The sequence below is a fragment of the Crinia signifera genome, chromosome 9, assembly GCF_055691185.1.
Source record: "Crinia signifera chromosome 9, ASM5569118v1, whole genome shotgun sequence".
In the NCBI taxonomy this organism is placed as follows: domain Eukaryota; kingdom Metazoa; phylum Chordata; class Amphibia; order Anura; family Myobatrachidae; genus Crinia; species Crinia signifera.
The window spans coordinates 92,382,080-92,403,851 of NC_139225.1; the positions used below are offsets into that span (position 1 = coordinate 92,382,080).

At 44.1% G+C, this 21,772-nt stretch overlaps 1 protein-coding gene across 2 annotated transcripts; it reads left to right on the top strand.

Moving 5' to 3' along the window:
* The first annotated feature begins 1,957 nt into the window (after positions 1-1,957).
* SERTM2 (serine rich and transmembrane domain containing 2) lies at positions 1,958-16,344 on the top strand. Of its 2 annotated transcripts, none has more exons than XM_083159391.1 (2): positions 1,958-2,337; positions 13,360-16,344. In XM_083159391.1, exon 2 carries the CDS (start codon positions 13,751-13,753, stop codon positions 14,030-14,032), a length of 282 nt encoding a protein of 93 aa, XP_083015517.1. In that variant the 5' UTR covers positions 1,958-2,337; positions 13,360-13,750; the 3' UTR covers positions 14,033-16,344. The 2 variants fall into 2 exon arrangements, with proteins under 2 accessions (XP_083015517.1, XP_083015518.1); XM_083159392.1 differs by lacking the exon at positions 1,958-2,337 and adding an exon at positions 2,367-2,551.
* The last annotated feature ends 5,428 nt before the right edge of the window (positions 16,345-21,772 follow it).

Here is a 21,772-nt window from a genome sequence, read left to right on the forward strand (position 1 = left end):
TATGTTTATTCATACAAGCAAGCTGAATGCCCGCAAAACTCATTTCTATGGATTTAGGGATTGCAGGTGGGACATACAAAGATCTGAGGATTAGAGATAAGCAGGTAATCAAGGGAAAACTCACAAAATATTATCGCCTTTTGGTGTGGCATTTAGAAAGCCCAGATTTCTCATTTCCTATCATTGATGTGTTTGAGTCCTTTAAGCTGCACCTGCTACAAGCTGCAGGAAAGGGAGAGGGACACAATGACAACACAGACCACAGGAGGGAGGGTTATTGTCTTACAGCCCCTAAGCTACTGCTTTGATAAGGAACTGCAGTGCATTCGTGGGATATAAAAAATAATATTTTATTTATTATGGGGTTTTATTTGCTGCTCATATTAATGCTACAAATGTGGCTCCTAATTGGGAAATACTTATTCAACTATGTTAAAATGATATATGAAAATTCTGTTTTCTGGAGATAATCAACTAAATAATTAAAGTTTCATTTGTCCCAGGTGCAGGGAGATGGGTAGTATGTAAGGGTACTGGGCCCTTCATTCACAAGTATGGATTGGTTGGTCGACCTAAAGATGGTCAACAGTCATTAGGTTGACACCACTAGGTCGACATACTTCAAGGTCGACAGGGGTCTAGGTCAACATGGGACAAGGTCGACAGGTCCTAAGGTCAACACAAGCATTTGACTGTTGGCCTAGACCATGTCGACCTAATGCTTGTGTCGACCTAAGGACCTGTCGACCTTGTCCCATGTAGGCCTAGACCCCTGTTGACATTGCAGTATGTCGAGCAAGTGGTGTTGACCTAATGACTGTCAACATCTTTAGGTCAACCAACCGACCATATCCCCCATTCACATGCACTGAATTACTCAGGTTGCAGATTATTTGACTATTATTATTCCATATAAAAACCATAGATTGCAGCAATGATAGTAAACGCTTATTGATTATTACAATAAAAGCTTTAGTGATTACAGAACACAGGTATTGAGCAATTTTCTTGCCCCAAAACAACGCCTAGCTCTCCTTGCTTGGAAAGCAAAAGAGATCACTTATGCTGGGTACACACTGGTAGATATATATAAATAAAATTATAATAATAATAATAATAATATATCTACAGACGGATCAGGCAGCTTGTTCTCCATATGCTGCCCGATCCCTTTAAACTGACAAATGGGGGCCATTTGCATGTGCCCTCCCACTGACCTGTCAATCATCGGTGGCTTCTGGAGCAGCCGCACAGACTGTTGGCATATTGCACATACACAAAGCAAGATGTGTCGATATATCTTTCGAAATATCGGGCATCGGCTGTGTTGAACAGCCGACACGATATATTTGTGAACAACGCTGTTCACAGATATATCGCTCTTACACACTGGCTGATGGTGCACTGATATATCAGCCATTAAGTCAAACGGCTGATATATCGACCAGTGTGCACACACCTTAATGTTGCGTACACATTACACTATATTGTGAACGAACAATATCATTAATGTTTTTCCACTTGAACCTCCTGTACCCCTGAAAAAACAATATAGTGCATACACAATTATGTCATTGTTGTTGTGCATATGGTTAACAATTATCGCATAATGTGTATCCACCGTAAGATGAGAGCAATTGTAATAATGTGAGGTTTAACTAACAAGTGCTGACATTCATTCCCCTTACCCATTTGCAATGACCTTCAGCATCTGGAACCCTTTCCTGGCTGACACTGTGCAGATAATCTGATTTCAGGATGTTCTCACATACTGTATGATAAATACTGAAAGTGTTCTACAGATATCTGCTTAAAACAATAAAAGGTTAATATAAAAATATAAAACTATTTGTGCTTGTAAATTGTAAGATCATCTGTTTTTCTTCCCTCTTTCCTCCTCCGCGCCTGCCTCCACCTCCTCCCCTCTATTCTCCCAATGCTCCTCAGCATCCCTCTCTCCTAATGAGGTGGAGCTAATGCTGACAGATTTCTTTCCTGACTAGGAGCATAGAACAAGTGAACTTATGCAGAGCATTCACCACTTCAGCATCCAGTTCAGCAGACAGGAGCCTATACACATCTCCAGTCTACTGGAAGCAGATTCCCTGGGAATAATCAAAGCAAACCGTTATGACAAGGAGGCAACCTGGCACAGGACTGGGAGGTGGCTTATACCAGAAGACTGATATTGTGTTCATTATTCTAGTATAAAAAGGATCCTGTTATCAGAGAGGAAAAGTTCTCTTCCGTCATGACATTGGAGATAATTACTGCACAACTGCCAATCCACAACAATGTCATGCACAGACTGCAGGTGACATTCTCTTATTCTGCAAGGTAAACATACTGTAGATGCATGTTTGCCTTTTACTGTGTTGTGTGACAAGTGGAATGGTGTTGGGGTCTGTGTAAGCTGTGATGTACTGCCCCAGGTCAGTAGGCAATATGCAGCTACACCTGTGAGAGCACCAGGCAATGCGTACAGACAGTATATGTCCTGTGGGCCATACTGCATAGCCTACCCAGGGTCACCAAATACAGAGGTCGCTTGGTAAGTAGTTTATACACAATGTATAAATATATTATTGAAGGGTAATGTAGCTGTGCATAATTAACATGACTGTAATGCATGATGTGGTATGTTCAGTGTTTTTGATAAAGCATCCAAATTTTCTTCCATGTTTTTTTCATTGGCACGTGGTCGATAGGTCGACAGTAATTAGGTAGACCGGCAATAGGTCGACCACTATTGATTAACAGTCAAAAGGACGACACATAAAAAGGTCAACATGCATTACGTCAACATGGTCAGAAAGGTCGACAAGCAATAAGTAAATATGGGAAAGGTCGACATGAAAAAGGTCGACGTGCGTTTTTCACATTTTTTTTTTAAAGATGGTTTTTCATACTTTACTATCCAAGGGTGCATAGAGTGAGATTATAACTGCGCCTGAAGCGAAGCGGGCCATGTGAGGGGACACGGTACACTTATACGCTGACTTATGTCAACTCTGCCACCAAAAAAAAAACATTTAAAAAAAATCATATTGTTATTTTTCATGTCGAACTTTTCCATGTCAACATTTTGACCACGTCGGCCTAAGGCATGTCGACTATTTCATGTGTCGATCTTTTGACTGTTGACGAATAGTGGTCAACCGTAGGACCCATGCCCGTTTAATCTCAGAGTGCTACTGTAAATATATATATACACGGTACAGGTGTAGTCAGCATAGCATACATATACAGTAGCTCTCTCCTAGTACTGTATGCGTTCACAGACTACTATATGGTTAATGTCCCACTGTTCCAAATAGTTCTCAATTAAGTGATACTGTACATAGAAGAATTAAGTTGTAAAGTACATTACTAATAGCAAAGTGATATCATTGATATACTGATGTGTAAGTATGTTCCTGCTATCTACACTACAGACTGCATTGACACGTTATAGGGTAGGCACTGGTGTAACTGAGCATTGTTTAATGCCATGGTAATATGCACTAGAGGCATCGCGGGTGCTCAATCATCAGCTAAATCTGACAGCAAGAAATTCTAGAGGGCATGCAGAACCGAGAAACTCATAGCTCAGAAGTAGCTGGAACAAGCCAACCTGATTTATGGGTGACGGCTTTTATAAGTCGTACAAACACTTCCTCTGAATATGCCAACTTGTCAGATTCTTTATTAGAGTTTAGCAGTTTATTACATTTTGTTGGAATATTCAGCAGACAGCTGTGTTCTGCTGGGGCTTTGTATCTAAATGTACAACATAACAAGACTAGCAGTCTGTAATAATTGAGATGAAGATTGCAATATAATTCTTCTTGTCAGTTTTTACGAACATGAAGTTTGTAGGGGTTTTGAGTACTGAAAACGGGTATATTAAAGGCAAGAACAACTGCGCTCCCTTATCACTTCTAAGTGAAATAGAGAAATGAATCAGTTATTAATGTACAAGTCAAAGCAGAGTTGTGTGGTCTGAATGACAGTAACATTGCACTTTATACAGCATACTGTATTTCACAAGACCTCGTACATTGGTTTATTAGTAATGTGTTAATAATCAAAGTAATCAAGTCAATATAATTAACAGTACACTATGACTGACTTTTTTGACATTATTATCAATACATTTTCCCCTTCTATGCACCAAAAAAAGGGGCAGCGGTGGTGATGACAATGCCCTTGCTAGTTAAGTCATGGCTGCTTCGAAGGAGTCTTTCACATTTACGCAGGTCCGTAACCAGGGTGGTGTGGAGTATGCCACCGCACATAGCGCTGCAAGGAAGGGGGTGCTGTTGGTGGCACTTGTCCATTATCTTGTTTTACTTGTAGCTTCTCTCCACTCTGACATGTGATTTGGTCAAGCAAGTCAGCAAATTCCTGGGTCTCTGCTTCATGACGCTGGTCAGGAGTGGGGTTGTGGAGTCCCGGGTTGTTTCCTTTTGCAAATGCAGAAATCCCGGGTCGATGCACCTTCACATGCAAAAACCAGAGCTTTGTGTGGAAGGGGTATTAGTGGCCTATTTGCAGGGCCAGATTAACAAATAAGCAGAATAGGCAATATCCTAGGAGCCTCACACCTCGTAGGGGCCCCACAACAGAAAAAGCTGCAATGTGCCCATTAACAACATAAACTACATAAACCATAGACATCAGATTCACATCAGTTTTTAAAAGTTTGACTGGATGTGTCCCATGCGTTTTGGACTAGATGCATGCGATATGCTAAAGCAGTGGGCACTTTGTACTAGATGTGATGCGATCTGCACATACATGCTGCACATAATATTGGACTGTGCTGGAGCCCCACATCTATAACTGCCACTGGCAGGGATGTCCAGGAACAGAGCATTTTGTACCAATGGAATGGGTCATGCTGGAAGGTATGAGGGTGGTTTACTTGCTCTTTTCCATGGGGGAGTTGCTACATGCTCATTGCCATGGGGGGTTTACATGCTCATTTCCAGTGAGGATTACATGCTCATTGCCAGGGGCAGATTACATGCTAGTTTCTAGGGGGATTACATGATAATTCCAGTGGGGATTATATGCTTGTTGACAGGGAGATTTACCGGCTTGTTGCCACACCACCAAAGCACCTCCCTCCCTACAGCAGTGGCACACACACAGATGTTGATACCATTGAACATGGGTGTCTACTGCCTGCAGAGAAGAGGTGGACAGGGTGGCCGCTGCAGAGAGAGAAGGAGCACTAAAGGAGAAGGGAGGACCGGGCAGCTAGGTCTCTACAGTTGGGGACCGGATAGTACACAGTATGACCTGTGTCTGCCCTGCTAAAGCACCACCCGCACGTGAGCCCAATAACAACCCCTTTACCTCCATAGAAGAACTGTGGGTACTTGTGTATTATAGCGGCGCCCCCGATGTACATCGCGCAATGTTTTTATCGCATCGCATGCATCCCGATGGCATGCGATGCAACGCGATTTTTGCCCCCTATGCGATAAAACATTGTATAAGCACCCTAAAGGGTGCTTACAATGTTAAATGCACCCCCACGCCACCCCCCCCCCCCCACTATAAACGTGAACCTGAAGTGTGGCGAGCGCAGCGAGCCCGCGAGGGGCAGCGGTACGCGTCCTCCGACCTTTTCATACCCCCACTATCCATGTCGGCATGGAGTTGAGAATAGAGCCCGAAGCGAGGGGACGCGGATACCTGTGAAGCCCGCGAGGGGACGCCGATACCACGCTTCGGGCTCGGTGGCTCGCCACACTTTCTATTCTCAACTCCACGCCGACGCGGATAGTGGGGGTATGAAAAGGTCGGAGGACGCGTACCGCCGCCCCTCGCGGGCTCGATGCGCTCGCCATGCTTAGGGTTCACGTTTATAGTGGGGGGGTGGCGTGGGGGTGCATTTCACATTGTAAGCACCCATTAGGGTGCTTATACAATTTTTAATCGCATCGCATCGCATTGTATGGCATTGTATGCCATACACAATGTCATACAATTAAAAAATTGTATGACATTGTACAATATCGTGCGATATCGCGTTGCATCGCATACCACCGCATGCCTTATGGTATGCGATGCGATGGGCGCCGCTATAATACACAAGTACCGAACTGTGTGCAGAGCTGCAGCTGGGTCATGCAGCCACCAAGGACAGGAGGGCGCAGGGAAGCCGCTCATACAAATAGCGCAGCTGGTATTTCAAATGTGCCGCTGCGATGCCTACTGTAAGCCAATCAGTGCTTGTAGTCTGGGAGCCAATCAGGAGCTGAAAATTCCAACTAGCTTGCAGAAGGCGATGGCACCGCATTTGAAATACCAGCGGCACTGTTTGTATTAGCGGCTTCCCTTCAACCTCCTGTCTGTACGTGGCAGCGTAATAGTCGGGCCAGCCCTGCTCATACTGACAGCTTGAAGCCACGGAGAGATCCTTCCCGGCTTTTAGGTGATCGGTTATTCCTGGCCACACGGGTGGCCCTGAAGACTTCAGACAGGACACATTTCTTGCAAGAGCATCCACGTGGCTTTTTCTGAAGTCTTTAATAATCACACATCAAACTGCGGTTTTCTTATACCCATTTACACTGACAAATACTTCCCAGGTTATTGTACATGAACACGTAACAACCCGGGAAATTGGTCAGTGTGAATGGGTCCTAAAAGATGGTCCCGGGTCCAGCGTCCCGGGTCTTTACCGGGATTGGGACCATCACGCTCTCAGTGGCAGTGTGAACGGGCAACCCGGGTCTGGTTCACTGTACTGTAAAGGTGCCGCTAGGAGATGCTGTCATCTCCCAGCCCCCCCCCCCCCGGCCCCGCCTCCCAATGGCATCACCCACCCTGACTTTGCGCTGGACCGGTGAGTAATCTGAAAGCACTGGCAAGTCGGGTTGCAAGCCGGGTCCAAAATCCCGGGTGCGACCCGGCTTTCCAGTGTGAATGGGGTATAACTACGACCAGCTGCTACTCCGGTGGTAGCTTTCTTCTTAAACAGGAGCAGGCACCGTGTGGACTACACATCTCAGAATTCCCTGCAACAATTTTGCTGATGATAAAATTATGGGGGTTATTCAGACCCAATCGGATCTCTGTTGATTTGCAGAGCCCTGTGATCAGGTAATCGCCTCTCAGCCAGGGTGAAAGCCTGCGAATCGATGTGCACGGACAAATGAATGGACACGCCTGCATTTTCCTTGACACTCTCAGACACCAGCCGGTTACCACTCACAAATGTCGGCTTTCGTTCAATCAACAAATGAAAAATTAGCTGGATTTCATTGCAGGATGGCCTCTGGTATTACATTCCATATGCATGCGCTGTCTATCGATTATCGCCCAGCCTGCATATTCGCAGCCATGCGATCAGGTTTGAATAACCCCATGTGTAAGGCAGGGTTGCCGACCCTCCCGGAATTTCCGTGAGTCTCCCGAAAATCGGGGCCCCCTCATGGCCCGCCGGAAGGGTGGGCAACCCTCCCAGATTCAGGGGGGATCCCCGCTGTCCCCCGGATCGTGGCATTAAAATGCTGCAATCCTCGGGTCTCAGAGGAGGGGGCGGAGATAAAATGACACAATCGCGTGATTTTAGCCCCGCCCCCACCACGGAGATACCTGAATTCGCTGGTTTATCAGCATGGGGACGGGGCTTAGTGATGTCACGCTTAAGCCCTGCCCCCTGAGCGGCTACCGAATCTCTCCTCTCCGGGCTTCTCCCGGAGAGGAGAATAAGAAAGTCGGCAACCCTGGTGTAACGGCATGCTGAAATATGTTGTCCGACTGCAGCTGAAATGCAACAGGTTGCCCACATCTGTTCTAGAACACAAAGCCACATTCTCCATTATTCAGCCTGATTTCTGCCAGAGCCGAGTGAGCACTGAGGGGACAGATTACTCTAACACATTTTATGTGCTGTTTTTTTGACAAATGGATAAGGAGGGGACAGTATGTTGCCTGAGGCCCCATGGGGTTCTGCAAAGAGCTACACCTGGGTTGAGTCTGTGTGCTGGGGATAATTATATTCTCCTTGCCAGATGGAAGGATTTGTAATGTTTATAGGTCATAATCGCTATCACCATGCAGTTATTTGAGAATACAGTATTACTCTGTAAATGTGGGAACAAAATCTGTGCAATCCATAGTTGCCTACCCTCCTGCATTCTGCAGGAGACTCCCTGATATAGCAGCAATCTCCCTCATTAGTCTAGCAATCTCCCTCATTTCACCTAGCCCACATTACAGTGTCACATTTTTTTTGGGAAAAAAGGAATGAGAGATAAATACATTACATTGAATCATCAGCGCCATTTCCCAGCACTTTACCAAGTATAGTAACTCTTACTAACTGCTTTGGGGCTCATCTACATTTATATATAAGTCATTTTAAAGGATTCCCCTCAGATGTAGCAGTACACACCCACGCTTCTAGGTGCCACGTGCACAATCTTTTTTCACAATCTCTCCATATATGGATTTAGACACGCCCTTTAAGTGGAGCAGAACACGCCCCCTCAATGGGGCACTGTGCAAAATTCTATTATCAGCTATAATCTCCCTGAAACTAGTTTTCAAAAGTAGGTAAGTATGGTGCAATCTGTCTGGTAATGTATTGGTGGAAATGACAATGAACCATTTGTTCCCAAATGATTGAAAACAGACAGTGGTCATTCAGACAAATGGATTAAATCTATTTAATTTCAACAGATTTGTCCAAATAATAATATTTGACCATTTTCCAGTGTTTTGGGTCAAATGATTGTCTTCTGCTTTCATTCATTACCAGATTTTTGTTCTCACCAGACAGAGTGGCGAGGACAGATGGAGCAGCTTCTGGCAATAGAATCGCCATTCGCCACCTTGCTCCAGCCGACAAAAGTGCCCCATTCCATCAGAACCGCCTGCCGCCACAGCTCCTGCACCTTCGCTCCTGTCAGCCAGCCTGCGCCAGCTCAGGACATCTAGCGATCCTACAGGCTGGCTGACAGGCGCTCCATCTGTATAAATCTATACCCGGGACCCGGTGCAGTACCAGTATCAGCAAGGGCATACACATTTGCCAATGGGGGGGAATGGGTACCATGCTGCAGCTGCAGTGTTATTACATACTGTATTACAAACTTTTAACATGTATCTTGTTTTGATTGTATTTTAAATCGAAATATAGAATATATAGTAGATCTGCCATTTCAAATTTCTTCCCGTTTTTGATAAACTGTACAATATATACAGTCAGGGCCGAATTAAGCCTTCGGGGGGCCTGGGTAACTTTAGACAGCGAGGCCCTCTCCCTCTTGTCATTACTGGCCGCAAACTGCACGGGAGGATATTACACTGTCAAATCACAGAATAAGGGGGTTATTCTATTTCACTCGGAAAGGCACAATCACTCTCTTATGGACAAAACCATGTGCACTGCAGGTGGGGCTGATGTAACATGTACAGAGAGAGTTAGATTTGGGTGTTTTATTGTTTCTGTGCAGGGTAAATACTGCCTGCTTTATTTTTACACTGCAATATAGATATCAGTTTGAAGTACAAACTCCACCCAAATGTAACTCTCTCTGCACATCAGCCCCACCTGCAGTGCATATGGTTTTGTCCATTACAGAGTGATTGTGCCTTTGCGAGTGAACTAGAATAACCCCCTAAATGCAGTATAAATGTACGGACCACTAAAGTCACTAAAATAGCAGTTAAAAGCTAGTGGCAATTTTAGCACCAAAGCCTTGCATGTAGATCATACACACTGTATGTATAATATCACTGAGTAGTTCAAATACACTAGGAGGCAAGTTCAAAGGTAAGGACATGTTATAACTCAAAGGTAGGAACATTGCGGTAAGAGAGTGCATGTAAAATTCAAAGTTGCTGGGAGAGTTCATGTAAACTCCATGGGGAAGCGTGCTAGACAGGGCATGTGGATTATCAGAGAGTTGTACCCATAATATACAGTATGTGGTCTAAAACTGGAGGTGGTGAGAAGGAATAGGGGAAAATTACGTGGGAGAGTACAAATTTGATGGTATTAGATGTATTGCAGGATCTAGAATGGGGAAGTGCCCATAAAGGGCTTGGATTAAAGGATCAATGGTCAATGGGTAACTGCAGGAGGGGGGGGGAATATATAAATACAGTATATACACCACATGAAAAGATTATGTTTGTCCCTCTGTACCTTGCTCTATAGGAGACCTCACAGACTCATCTCAGCACTTTCTCTAATAAAACCCTCCCATGACGAGGCTGCTGCTGTCCTCCACGGGCCTGAGAAGCATGTGATGAGCTCCACCAATCAGAGCTCAGCACAAGCCTCTCAGCCTCTGACCTCTTGTGCAAAGTCTCATGGGGCTTAGTCTCATGAGTCTCCCAGTAATGCACTGCACATTTGTGCAGTCAGTGTGCCTTGGCTCCCGATGCATAGCACCTTTAATCATTGTCACATTGGACAGAACCTTTAGCTAAAAAAAATTTTTAAATACATGCCAACCACAGAAGGGGCCCTAGATCTCTATATACAGTAGATGCTATTACTTGACAAATTAACATATACAAACATAGTGATCAATAGGTAATGTTATACCTGGACTTTCTGATTTATTTCATTACTCCAGTGTGATTGTGACAGTCATAAACCGGTGACTACACAAATATAAAAATATGTAACAATTCTAATACATCTTCTCACAATTTACCCTTCCTGAAGGCACAGCTCATTTATTCCACTCCAGCTGACATTTGCACCCATTGGCAGGCTGCTTCTATGGCTAGATATTATACTCTTCTATTTGCTTTGTTGCTCATCTTTGGAGTTCTAACTTTCTAAGCAGTCAATAGCTGAGACACAAAGCTTCAAAGAGCTCTCAGATTTTGATGAGATTCTCTCTGTATTCCCTGTAAACTCTGCCCTCTAATCACACACATACACACACTCACACACACATGCAGTCCTGGAATCCAAGCTGCAACGTGCTCAGAGTCATTGATTTACTCACAATACCCAAGTGACTCCTGAAGTTAGGCTGTGAAGAATATTAAATGAGAGCGTGGAACAAACACAGCTTCTCAGATCAGCGAGAAAGCCAGCAGCAAAACAGACACTAGGAACACAATACTGTATATAAATATACACTCTAAGGTGGAGATGCTTACTGCAATGTGGCTACAGAACACGTGATGGTATTCTTCATTTACTAGCAACAGAAAAGCAGATGAATATGTTGTAAATAATATAAATAAAATAAATGCAGATTAGCAGTTTACGGACCACAGATCACACTGCTCTGTTCTCCTATATTTCACTGGGAAACAATATTCTCAGATGGGCAATTTTGTGTATAATTATACATTGTAACAATCCATTGATGTCTGTACAGAGGGCATGATTCAGAGATTTACCCAAGTCCATTTGCAGCTGCGGCTACAGTGCAGAAACATACAGATGGTTGGTGTTAATCTGCATTCAGATTCATTAAGCCTGGTGTAGTGATAAAGTGGAAGGTGATAACGCATCAGCCACTCAGCTCCTAACTGTCAAGTTACAGGCTGGATTGAAAGATAGGAGCTGCTGATCTGTCTCCATATTATAATGACACATGAAAATAGTTTTAGCACAGGTATGTGTTTTCAGAAATAGAAACAATGGGCCTAATTCAGGTTGGCTTGCTAAAGCAATATCTCTCTCTAATGGGCAAAACCATGTGCACAGCAGGTGGGGCAGATGTAACATGTGCAAAGAGAGTTACATTTGGATGGGGGGTGTTCAAAATAAATTCAAAATTGCAGTGTAAATATAAAGCAGACAATATTTACCATGCACAGAAACAAAATACAAATGTCCTTTAAATGTATCGGGATCAATACCTGGTTATTGCCATATCAGTCTGGATTGCGGGTATAATAGATGCTGAAATCAGTCCAGGTTTTATGCTGTTTAAGGTGGCGGTCTGCAGCTCTCTGCTCCAAGCAACTCGCACGGCTGCCTGAGCGCTGCTGGCTGTGAATGATGGCGCTCTGTGATTTGGAGCGTTAGCGTCCTCATGGCCAGTTCCCTTGGCTGATAAGCCGCTAGGAGAATCCCTGCTGATGCGTCTGACTGTGGGGCTGGCTATTGCCGCTGAACCAATAGTACATGGACTCTGTCAGATGGCTTTCGGGTAACAGGGCTATTACACAGGGGTTCCCAGGAGGTGCGGTGATCACATATAACGCGTTTCGCCTTCTTCAAATGCAGGTGCACATGGTTTTGTCCATTAAAGAAGGAGTTTGCTTTTGCAAACCAACCTGAATCACCCCCAATATTCACTATAAATAATTAAATAATAGTAAGTATGGATAAGCATGACTCTTTTTATTGAATAGCTAATAACAGTAATGGGATTTAGTTAAAAAAAGGGTATTTATGTAGTATCTGGACGCCCGATTATCGCATCGCATCCGACCAAATCGCATGCGATGCGATGCGATGTGATGGACCCGATTTTCCATAGGATTCTATGGGAAAAAGGGTCCTTTTCATTTCCCCACTATGGCGAGCGTAGCGAGCCACCGAGCCCGAAGCGTGGCGAGCGCAGCGAGCCCCGCGAGAGGACGCAGATTCGTTAAAAAGTATTCCGCATCCCCTTGCGGGGCTCGCCGCGCAGGCCACGCTTCGGGCTCGGTGGCTCGTTACGCTCGCCACAGGTTTATATCCAACTCCATGCGTAGTTGGATAGTGGGGAAATGAAAAGGACCCTTTTTTCCATTGAATTCTATGTTAAAATGGACTCAGTCCATTTTAACATTGAATCCTATGGAAAAATCGGGTCCATCGCATCGCATCGCATGCGATTTGGTCGCATGCGATGTGATGCGATGGACCAGATTTTTTAATCGAGCATCCAGATACTACATAAGTACTAAAAAAAGGATAGTAGAAATAAATTAACAATACAGCACAGTACATAATATAAATAATATGCTGCTAATTAAAAATTACCATTTTGATGTACTGCTTCCCAATAAAAACTATATAGGCTTGCAATTTATTCCCCTGAGGACACAGCTGGTCTGAGTGCCTTCTAGACTGGACCTGATGAGAAGTAGAGGAGCTGTGTGGGTGTGGACAGTGCCATGCATGTGTGTGTGTGTGTGTGTGTACCCCGCCTACGGGATAGGGCAAATGTCGCCGACTCGCCGTAAAACATTGGCGAGAGGTGCAGAAGTTGCACAAAGCAACCAATCAGCTTTAACTGGTAATTGATGTTGTTTATTTCTCTCCAATGCTTAATGCATCTCCCCCATAGTATATAAAAGTATGAAAACAAAGCAAGAGTAAATGATGCAACAATTTGAAAAAACTTTGCAATACAGTACAGTAATTCCGCTTTCCTTTTGTCATTACAGAAGTGTGATGCCTATGAAACAGATGAAGAAAGGAAACGTTGACTAAGCTCCTCACTGACCAACAGGACATTCTGTGACAAAATCAATTTTGATCAAATGTGATGGATTATTTTAACTTGACAAAACCGATTCTGGATAAGAACATAATGAAAAAGCGGAGTAACAGCAGTGAGCACTCTGGAAATGACACATAATCAGTAATTATGGCTGGTATTATTCTGTATCTCAGGAAAAAGGAGTGGCCTGACTTTAATAGAAAAGAGTGATATAACAGTTTGGAACACAAGCTATCACTCATTAGTTGAAAACTTTTTTATTAGTACAATTAAACTAATTTGCACAGGATTGCTACCACAGCATCACTGGTAACTATTCAGTAGTATCTCAAGCTATGACTGAAGCCTATTTCAAATTCCGTGGAAACCGAACTATCTACGTCCAGCAGTTCCCAACGGTAGCCACAGAAGCAACTGCCACAACCACGGATAAATATTCCAATCTGTACATGTATGTGGGATTGTTCCTAGGCCTTCTTGCGGTGCTGCTGGTTCTGTTGTTTACAATGCTATTACGTCTCAAGCACGTAATTTCGCCTATCACTACAAATACAGAAAGCACAGACATGCCACAGTTCACCGATGTGGAAATGCAAGGGAGGTCTCCGAGTGCCTGATGGATGTGTATGCACATGGGAACAATACTGATGAACATTTCCACAAACAAACATGCACAAATACTATATGCTACATTTTCCTGTTGCACCCAAGATAGCTGCACAGCATGGCAGGAGCAAAGCAGCATTAGCAAGCGTTTCATTGTTGAATAGAAATATTACAACCTGTAAACTTTTCCTATATAAAATGCTCCTTTTAAGATGACAACATATTTTGGTACATTTTTTTTGTTTTCATGCAATATTACTGAAAGAACTTCACTTGTCAAATCATTGTCAAGTACACAATTGGATGTGTTTCCCATAGCAACTAAATTCTAGCTGTCATTTTATAGCATGTACTAGATAAGCCAAACTCTGATCTGTGTGCAACACATCCACTTGTCCAATTTAGATTTGATAAATCTCCCTGTGAATTATCTTAAAAGGTTGCCATACATTACTGCGATCTCGTGCACCAGTGTGTGGCCATCCGATCCCCGGGAAGGTCAGGGTCACATGCTATAAATCGCATGCAGTACTTTCACATATGTTCCCTGCCACTGGGAGGAGGGTCCGAGGTCGGAGGTTGGACCTGTATGCAGATCTGTCTTCCGACTCCGATCCAATCACATCAAACCCAATGGAACAAATCGGAGGAGTGTATGGGGACCTAAACAAAACCCTGGAAGGGTGATCCAAAGAGCAAATGTAGAGTCCTCTTGCATCTTCTTGACCCAACTCCTGTACATGATGAATTACATCATCGTGCCGTGGGAGGTAGGGCAATGCCACCGCAGTGACAATTAGTGGAATTGGGGCAAGGGCTGCACAAAAAAAATCAAGTCTCAAGAATGAGAAGCCAGATCTGAGAGGATGGTCTACTCTCACAGGAGGTCGCCAGCATGTTCCGGGAGAGTAGCCAAGTATGAGTTATCCTCTGTACCAAATCTGTTGTCGCTGAAGCTTCTGCCATCAGTGGGATGAAAGTCAACTTAAAAAAAAAACATGTTATTGAATTGTAATCTTATAATGAATTATTATATAAATACGATGGTTATTTATATATGCCTTAATTATGTTATTATGTTTTAGGTTTTTTTTACAAGACAGTGGAAGTCATTTAATAGCCACAACATACATTTTTCTACTTAGCTGCCTGTGGACCGATTTCAGGGCAGTATGCAAGTTGGCTGCAATGACTGCACACTCTAATTGCTTGCACAGGATTTAATGCCGGGGCTCTGTATGCAGAGCCCCTATTCTTGTGCTTTGTTCCATCGCCATTATCATGATCAGCGCACACTTGCATCAGCCCTCTCCTGGGTGCAAGGGATCTGTCTGACATTGGAAAGATTTCTGTATATGCATAACTAAGCATAGCGGCAGCCTGCAGTACTCTCTACATGCTGTCACTACACTTAGGGGGTGATTCTAATCTCGCATTGCTGCAACTTCGGCCCCCTCCCAATGGTTGTGGGAACGTGCATGTGTATGGTCTTTTATGCGCATGTGCAGGTCCCTTTGTGAACGGCTTTGGCAACTGGGTTAGTCGCCGAGACATGCTCAGGGATCGGGGCGGCCCAAGTGCGGATGGTGGCGGGGACGGGGGTTGCCCATGGGAATGCCCAGCGTTTCATAGGCATTCCAGTGGAATCGTCGATGGGGGGGGGGGGGTATTCAGCGGAGCCAGCTCTCTGGTACTTAGTAAGCTGCGATCTTTCCACCTTAGCGAGTCAACCAGAATCAGGCCCTTAGTCTACATGAGAACACTCTCTTACCACCATGAATGGAGATGCGACTGGGATGTCGACAGCTCAGAATCATCAGTAGAGGTGTACGGAGCATGTACAGTGCTAAGAATCCTCCTGCAGAACAAACTTAATGTAACAATATATCAACACTAAGGGGGTATTCAATTCGGGATCTCCACTGTCGGAACGTCCCGACAATAGAAATCCCAGGCCCGTATTCACCCAGTATATCGACAGGCGGAATTCAATGTTCTGCATGTCCACTTTTGAAAAGGGGGGTGTCGGCAACAAACGGCCATAGATTGTCGAGATCTGGACGTGAATTCAACAATCCATGGCTGTTTTTGACAAAACAGATTTGACTGGTTTTAAAGTCGGATCCCTTTTGTCGAATTATTATCTGGCTCAGTGGCGTAACTATAGCTCCGCAGCCCCCGCGGTGGCGGGGGGGCGCAGAGAAATCGGGGGCGCCGCCGGGGGGGCTGCGGGGCTATAGTTACCCGCGGTCTGCATCTCGCCCGGCTCTCTGTCTGGACCTTCCTGACGTCACGGTCCCGGCCGGCTCCTGCTGCAATGAAAACTGACAATTAGAAAATGGCTGCCCCCATACTGCAGACAGTTTTCTGTCTGCAGTATGGGGGCAGCCATTTTCTAAGAGTCCGTTTTCATTGTAGCAACAGGAAGGTCCCGACAGAGAGCCGGGTGAGAGTCGGACGCAGACCGCAGGTAAGAAGGGGGGGCAGGTTAGGTGGGGGGCGCCGAATAAACGTGCGGCGGGGGGGCGATAAATAGTTAGTTACGCCCCTGATCTGGCTATAGACTTGTTAAATCTAACAAGACTAGGCTCATTTGGGCTTGGTCTCTCTTTACAGCGCCCTGTGCCCCCTGTACATTTGCAAGGAGAAGTGGACATTAGGGTAGGGGGGTGTGCACTCAAGATGAAGTCTCTTGATAAAGGTGCCTACTGTAGATCACATTTATATCCAGGGCCCTAATTTAGACCTGATCGCTGCTGTGTGAGTGTGCAGTGGCCAGCGTACAGATAGGTGCTGCCCCGCTCCATTGACATGCTACCTTGTAAATTAATGTGCACGCTGTGCGAATGGGTGTGTACGGCTAGTGAAGAATTCACAGCCAAGCCAAAATGTCCCAATCTCGTTGCAAGCCGCTTACTGTCGAATGATATTTACACTGGTCACCACTCACTGCAAGATAGGACAAGCCAGGAACTTACATGGTGGCTGAGATGAATACAGGCATATGCGGCCTGGAGCTTACATCACACACACTCTCCTAAAATACTTGGGTTTTCCCTGAGACTCACAGCTATTTTTTTGGCATGCCTGCTTCTTTCTTAGCACTCCCATTAAACATCCGGTTACCACCGTGGACCTACTTCCTGTCGATCACCTCGCCAATGGCTACCGAGTAGAGAAAGTAGCAGGACTTTATTGCAGCACTGCGTTGCGTACACACATAATCGCCCATAGGCATGCGCGTTTCAATGTTAGTCGGTCGCTGTGTGAATTCACGCAGCAGCAATCAGGTCTGAATTAGGCTCTCTCCACAGTTACTTCCACCACCCCAGCAGCCCTTATGCCACTTTGCAGTGTCACTAATCAACATCATTATTTTAACATGTTTGATTGGCAGAATGCAGTTTTGCTACGAAATGTCCCGTTGCAGCTTCTTGGCCAATAAACTCATGAATTCCTGCCTAGACTAAAAGGTTACATAGAGGATGTACAGTAGTTGGAGTGTGGATCTTTCATGGATACCAAATACGGAAAACAAGGTGGTCCTGTTCACCCGTCCACATGAGCGTTGAAAGACCCTGTATAATAAAACCTTGCACTGTAGCCTCCGAGTATTTTTCTCAAAGCCTCCTTAGACCCTAGAGCACCAAGCATTAATAATAATAATAATAATAATAATAATTTTATTTACAGTATATAGGGCTCTTTCTCCAATAGGACTGAAGGCGCTTAACAGATAGAATGAATGTAATAGAGCACAGAAACAAATGAAGTACAGAAAAGCTTTTCATAAACTCATAAATACTTAAGGGACTGCAGGGAATGCTTGAGAAAATAGGAAAGTCTTGAGTCTTTTTTGAAGCATTCTAGAGTGGGGGTCTCTCGAACTGTGCTGAGAAGTGAGTTCCATAAAGTCGGAGCTGCGTGGCTAAAAGCTCGACCCCCAGATGAATTATGGGAGATCATTAAGGCTTGTGAACGCTGCAGCAGGCAATGTTGAATTCGAGGCAACATAAATTGTGTGTACTATACAGGTAGACTCCACAATCTTTTATTTGCGATATCAGTGTTAAAGAGCAGGCTTTTAGAATTTGTCCCAAATGTCCGGGTTCAGCCCCATGTGTAAGCCCTCCACCCCAAACCCCCATCCCCCCACCTCTCCCTTACTGTAGTGTATTAATTTCCGGTTACTAACCAGGAGCATTACACATTTCTCAGTGTCAATAACTGGAAATGCCTTGGGAAAACTAGACACAAGGGAGCGATATGTTGGAGGTATGGTATCTATAGCAATAAGTGACTGCACATGACATTGTAATCTTGCCTATGCTCTGTATTCATCCTTCTGTCTGCAGCCTTTTGAAGGGAAGCTAAGATAAAATGGTTTTGTCATGTATCTTTTAAATGTATAGCTGTGTTGTGTAATTCCATTTTATGGCAAATAAACATAAAAGGTTTATTCTTTATATAAAAATGATGCTATGCGTCGTTTGATTACAGAGGTATACACTCAGTAGTCCCTGTCAGTATACATGTAGAACATCTGCATAGTCATAACTGTCTAATTTATTGTCATCGTAGCTGTCTAGTGCTTGGGCTGGTTGAGAATATTTTATTACCATATTTTGTAGGACCCCTGAAATTCTGTTACAGAAATGTACAGTGCGATACACTATGCTATTTCATAACCCGCCATTCTAGCAATCACACCGCTAGCATGCGGTATTACAACCATGCATAGAAAAACTAATACTATATTACAAACAAGCATTCATTTTAGCTTGAATGCTTCATTACATTAAATATAACAAAATGACATATAAAATAAACATTATAAATTTAAAAGAATACAATATAATCTGAATGCCATGGGATCAAGAAAATTGATCCTCAGAATAAATGATCCTAGTTTCCTTTAAATACACTTCACTCAAACCTTTCTGTGATATCAATAAATTATGTTATTCCCATGCTACAGAGGCTGATCCCAAACACGCATTATCCATGAACGGTCTGCTTCATGGAGAGCCCTCATCTACACTCCACCTTACTAATTGGCAGGAATAATGATTCCTATACAGTATATAGCACTATTCCCATCATTTCATAACCTTTAACTTGTATGGCTATTCTAGATGTATGGTAGAAAGCAGTATCTGGTAGAAGGCAGTATATTTTACCATAAATCTATTAAGCCTGCCCTGTGAAACTAGCCAATGGAAGTCCGGGGGCAGGTTTAGAAAGTATGTGTTATGGATTATGTTGATTCCGGTGGCGGTCAATGCGTATTGCGCTGCTGATACCTAATGGATCCATTAAGCACATACTGTATGTTAAGTCTGTAACTTATTTTATATCAAACCTTCATGAAGGAGGACACAGGAAGTTCAGCATGCTTCTTTACTCATAAACTGCAGGGCAGGAACTACATACATTACAGGTATTCATACGCCAACTTACACACAAGAAATTAAGATCTGTTATATCCTTCCACGGGATACTTACTCAGCAATAGGAACTATATACACCACACTCCTCCCAACTTAGATACAAGCAGACAAATTGTAAATGTAGCACTACACAAAGTATATGTTACCCCAGAAGGCTACAAATCAAGCCTTTGGGGTGCCTTACGAACTCTGTCTGGGTAACGATGTTTAAATTCCCTAGAGACTGGCTGTTCCACTGAAGTCACACCAGAAGGTTCAGGGTCAGTTGTTGTCACTAGGGGAACCTCTTGTTCAGGTGACTCCATTCTAGGAATAGGAACAGTCTCTGTAGTCAACCCAGAGGGGTATACATTTTCCTCAGTGTCAGGAACAGTCTCTGTACCAGGCCCATGGGGATAAACATAAACCCCTACATCACTAGCTTGGCTGTGTCCAGATTCCGACTCACAAGTCATCTGCCTCCTGGCCTCAATTATTTGATCAATGTGTCGACGCCACAATTCCCCTCCAACTTCAATCACATACATCAGTGGGCCAGATTTTGAAGAAACTATGCCCGGTTGCCATTTGTCTCCTCTGTAGTCACGGACAAGCACCTCTTGGCCAATGTCGAAGGATCGTGTAGGTTTCTGGTAAACCGTTTGAAACTGTTTGTTTTGTACCTTTCTTCTCACATCTGGTTTTATCAAGTCCCATTGAGACCGCAAGTTTCGCTGCATAAACAGCACAGCAGGCGGTTGACCAGTAGTAGAGTGCTCAGTTCTACGATATATGAAAAGGAAGTTGTCAATCTTATGTTGTAAAGGCAGATGTTCCTGGTGTGCGGACTTGATAGCCTTTTTGAATGTTTGTACAAATCTTTCAGCCAAACCATTAGTGGCTGGATGGTGTGGAGCTGATGTGAAATGTCTAATGCCATTATCTCGCATGAACTTTTTGAATTCATGCGACACGAATTGTGGTCCATTGTCGCTGCATACTTGCTCTGGTAGACCATTTCTGGCAAAGATGGTTCGCAGAACAGCAATTGTTTTCTCAGACGTAGTGGATTTCATATTTATTACCTCTGGCCATTTTGAATGAGCGTCCACTGCAATAAGAAACATACAATTCATGAATGGACCAGCAAAGTCGATATGTACCCGCTGCCATGGAGATGATGGCCATTCCCAGGGGTGCAGTGGGGCTGTGGATGGTGAATTTTGAACTCCTTGACACCCTTCACATCCTTTTGTCAATGTTTCGATTTGCCCATCGATTCCTGGCCACCACACATAGCTTCTAGCAAGACTCTTCATTTTTACTGTGCCCAGATGCCCCTCATGTAAATTTTCCAACACTCTTTGTCTCAGTTTGGGCGGTATTACCACTCTGGAACCACACAACAGAGTTCCTTGACAGACAGAAAGTTGATCCCTCCTGGCTGAAAAACCGTAATATTGAGCATTGCCATGTTTAGGCCAACCTTTGAGAGTTAATTCCATTACTTTAGATAAGACTGGGTCTTTCCTTGTTTCCCGATTGATCATGTCATTGGTTATAGGTAGCTGTTCTATTAACATATTGTGATAAATGTCCAGGTCATCTTGGTCACTGGCTTCATTGCCTTGGGGCAAGGGAGAACGTGATAGACCATCAGCGTTGCCATGTAGTTTTGTTCCTTTAAACTCAATGTCATATGAGTGTGCACCCAGGAATAATGACCAACGTTGAAGACGAGCAGCAGTCATGACTGGAACTCCCTTTTGGGGGTTAAAAATTGACACCAATGGTTGATGATCAGTTACTAATGTGAACCTTTGTCCGTATAAAAATTGATGAAATTTCTTCACTCCCCACACTAGACTTAAGGCCTCTCGATCAATTTGCGCATAATTCTTTTCTGCTGCAGTCAAGGACCGTGAGGCGAATGCAATTGGTTTCTCACTTCCATCTCTTAGTTGATGTGACAACACTGCTCCAATGCCATATGGTGAGGCATCACATGCCAGTCTGATCGGCAGTGTTGGATCAAAATGAGTAAGGACTTTATCAGATGTAATCAATCTTTTTGTTTCTGCAAAAGCTTCCTCACAGTCTTTTGTCCACTTCCAACGAGCACTTTTCTGTAATAAGGCATTTAGTGGGTGTAGGACTGTGGAGATGTCTGGTAAGAACTTGTGATAATAATTGACTAGACCCAAGTAAGATCTTAGCTGCGACACAGACTGGGGCCGGGGTGCTTGCAGTACTGCTTCAATTTTGTCAGCCGACTTGTGTAGACCCTCTCTATCGATTACATGTCCACAGTAGGAAATGCTT

Bases quoted from the DNA above. Each gene is read 5' to 3' on its own strand.
- SERTM2 (XM_083159391.1), top strand. From the start codon at position 13,751: ATGACTGAAGCCTATTTCAAATTCCGTGGAAACCGAACTATCTACGTC.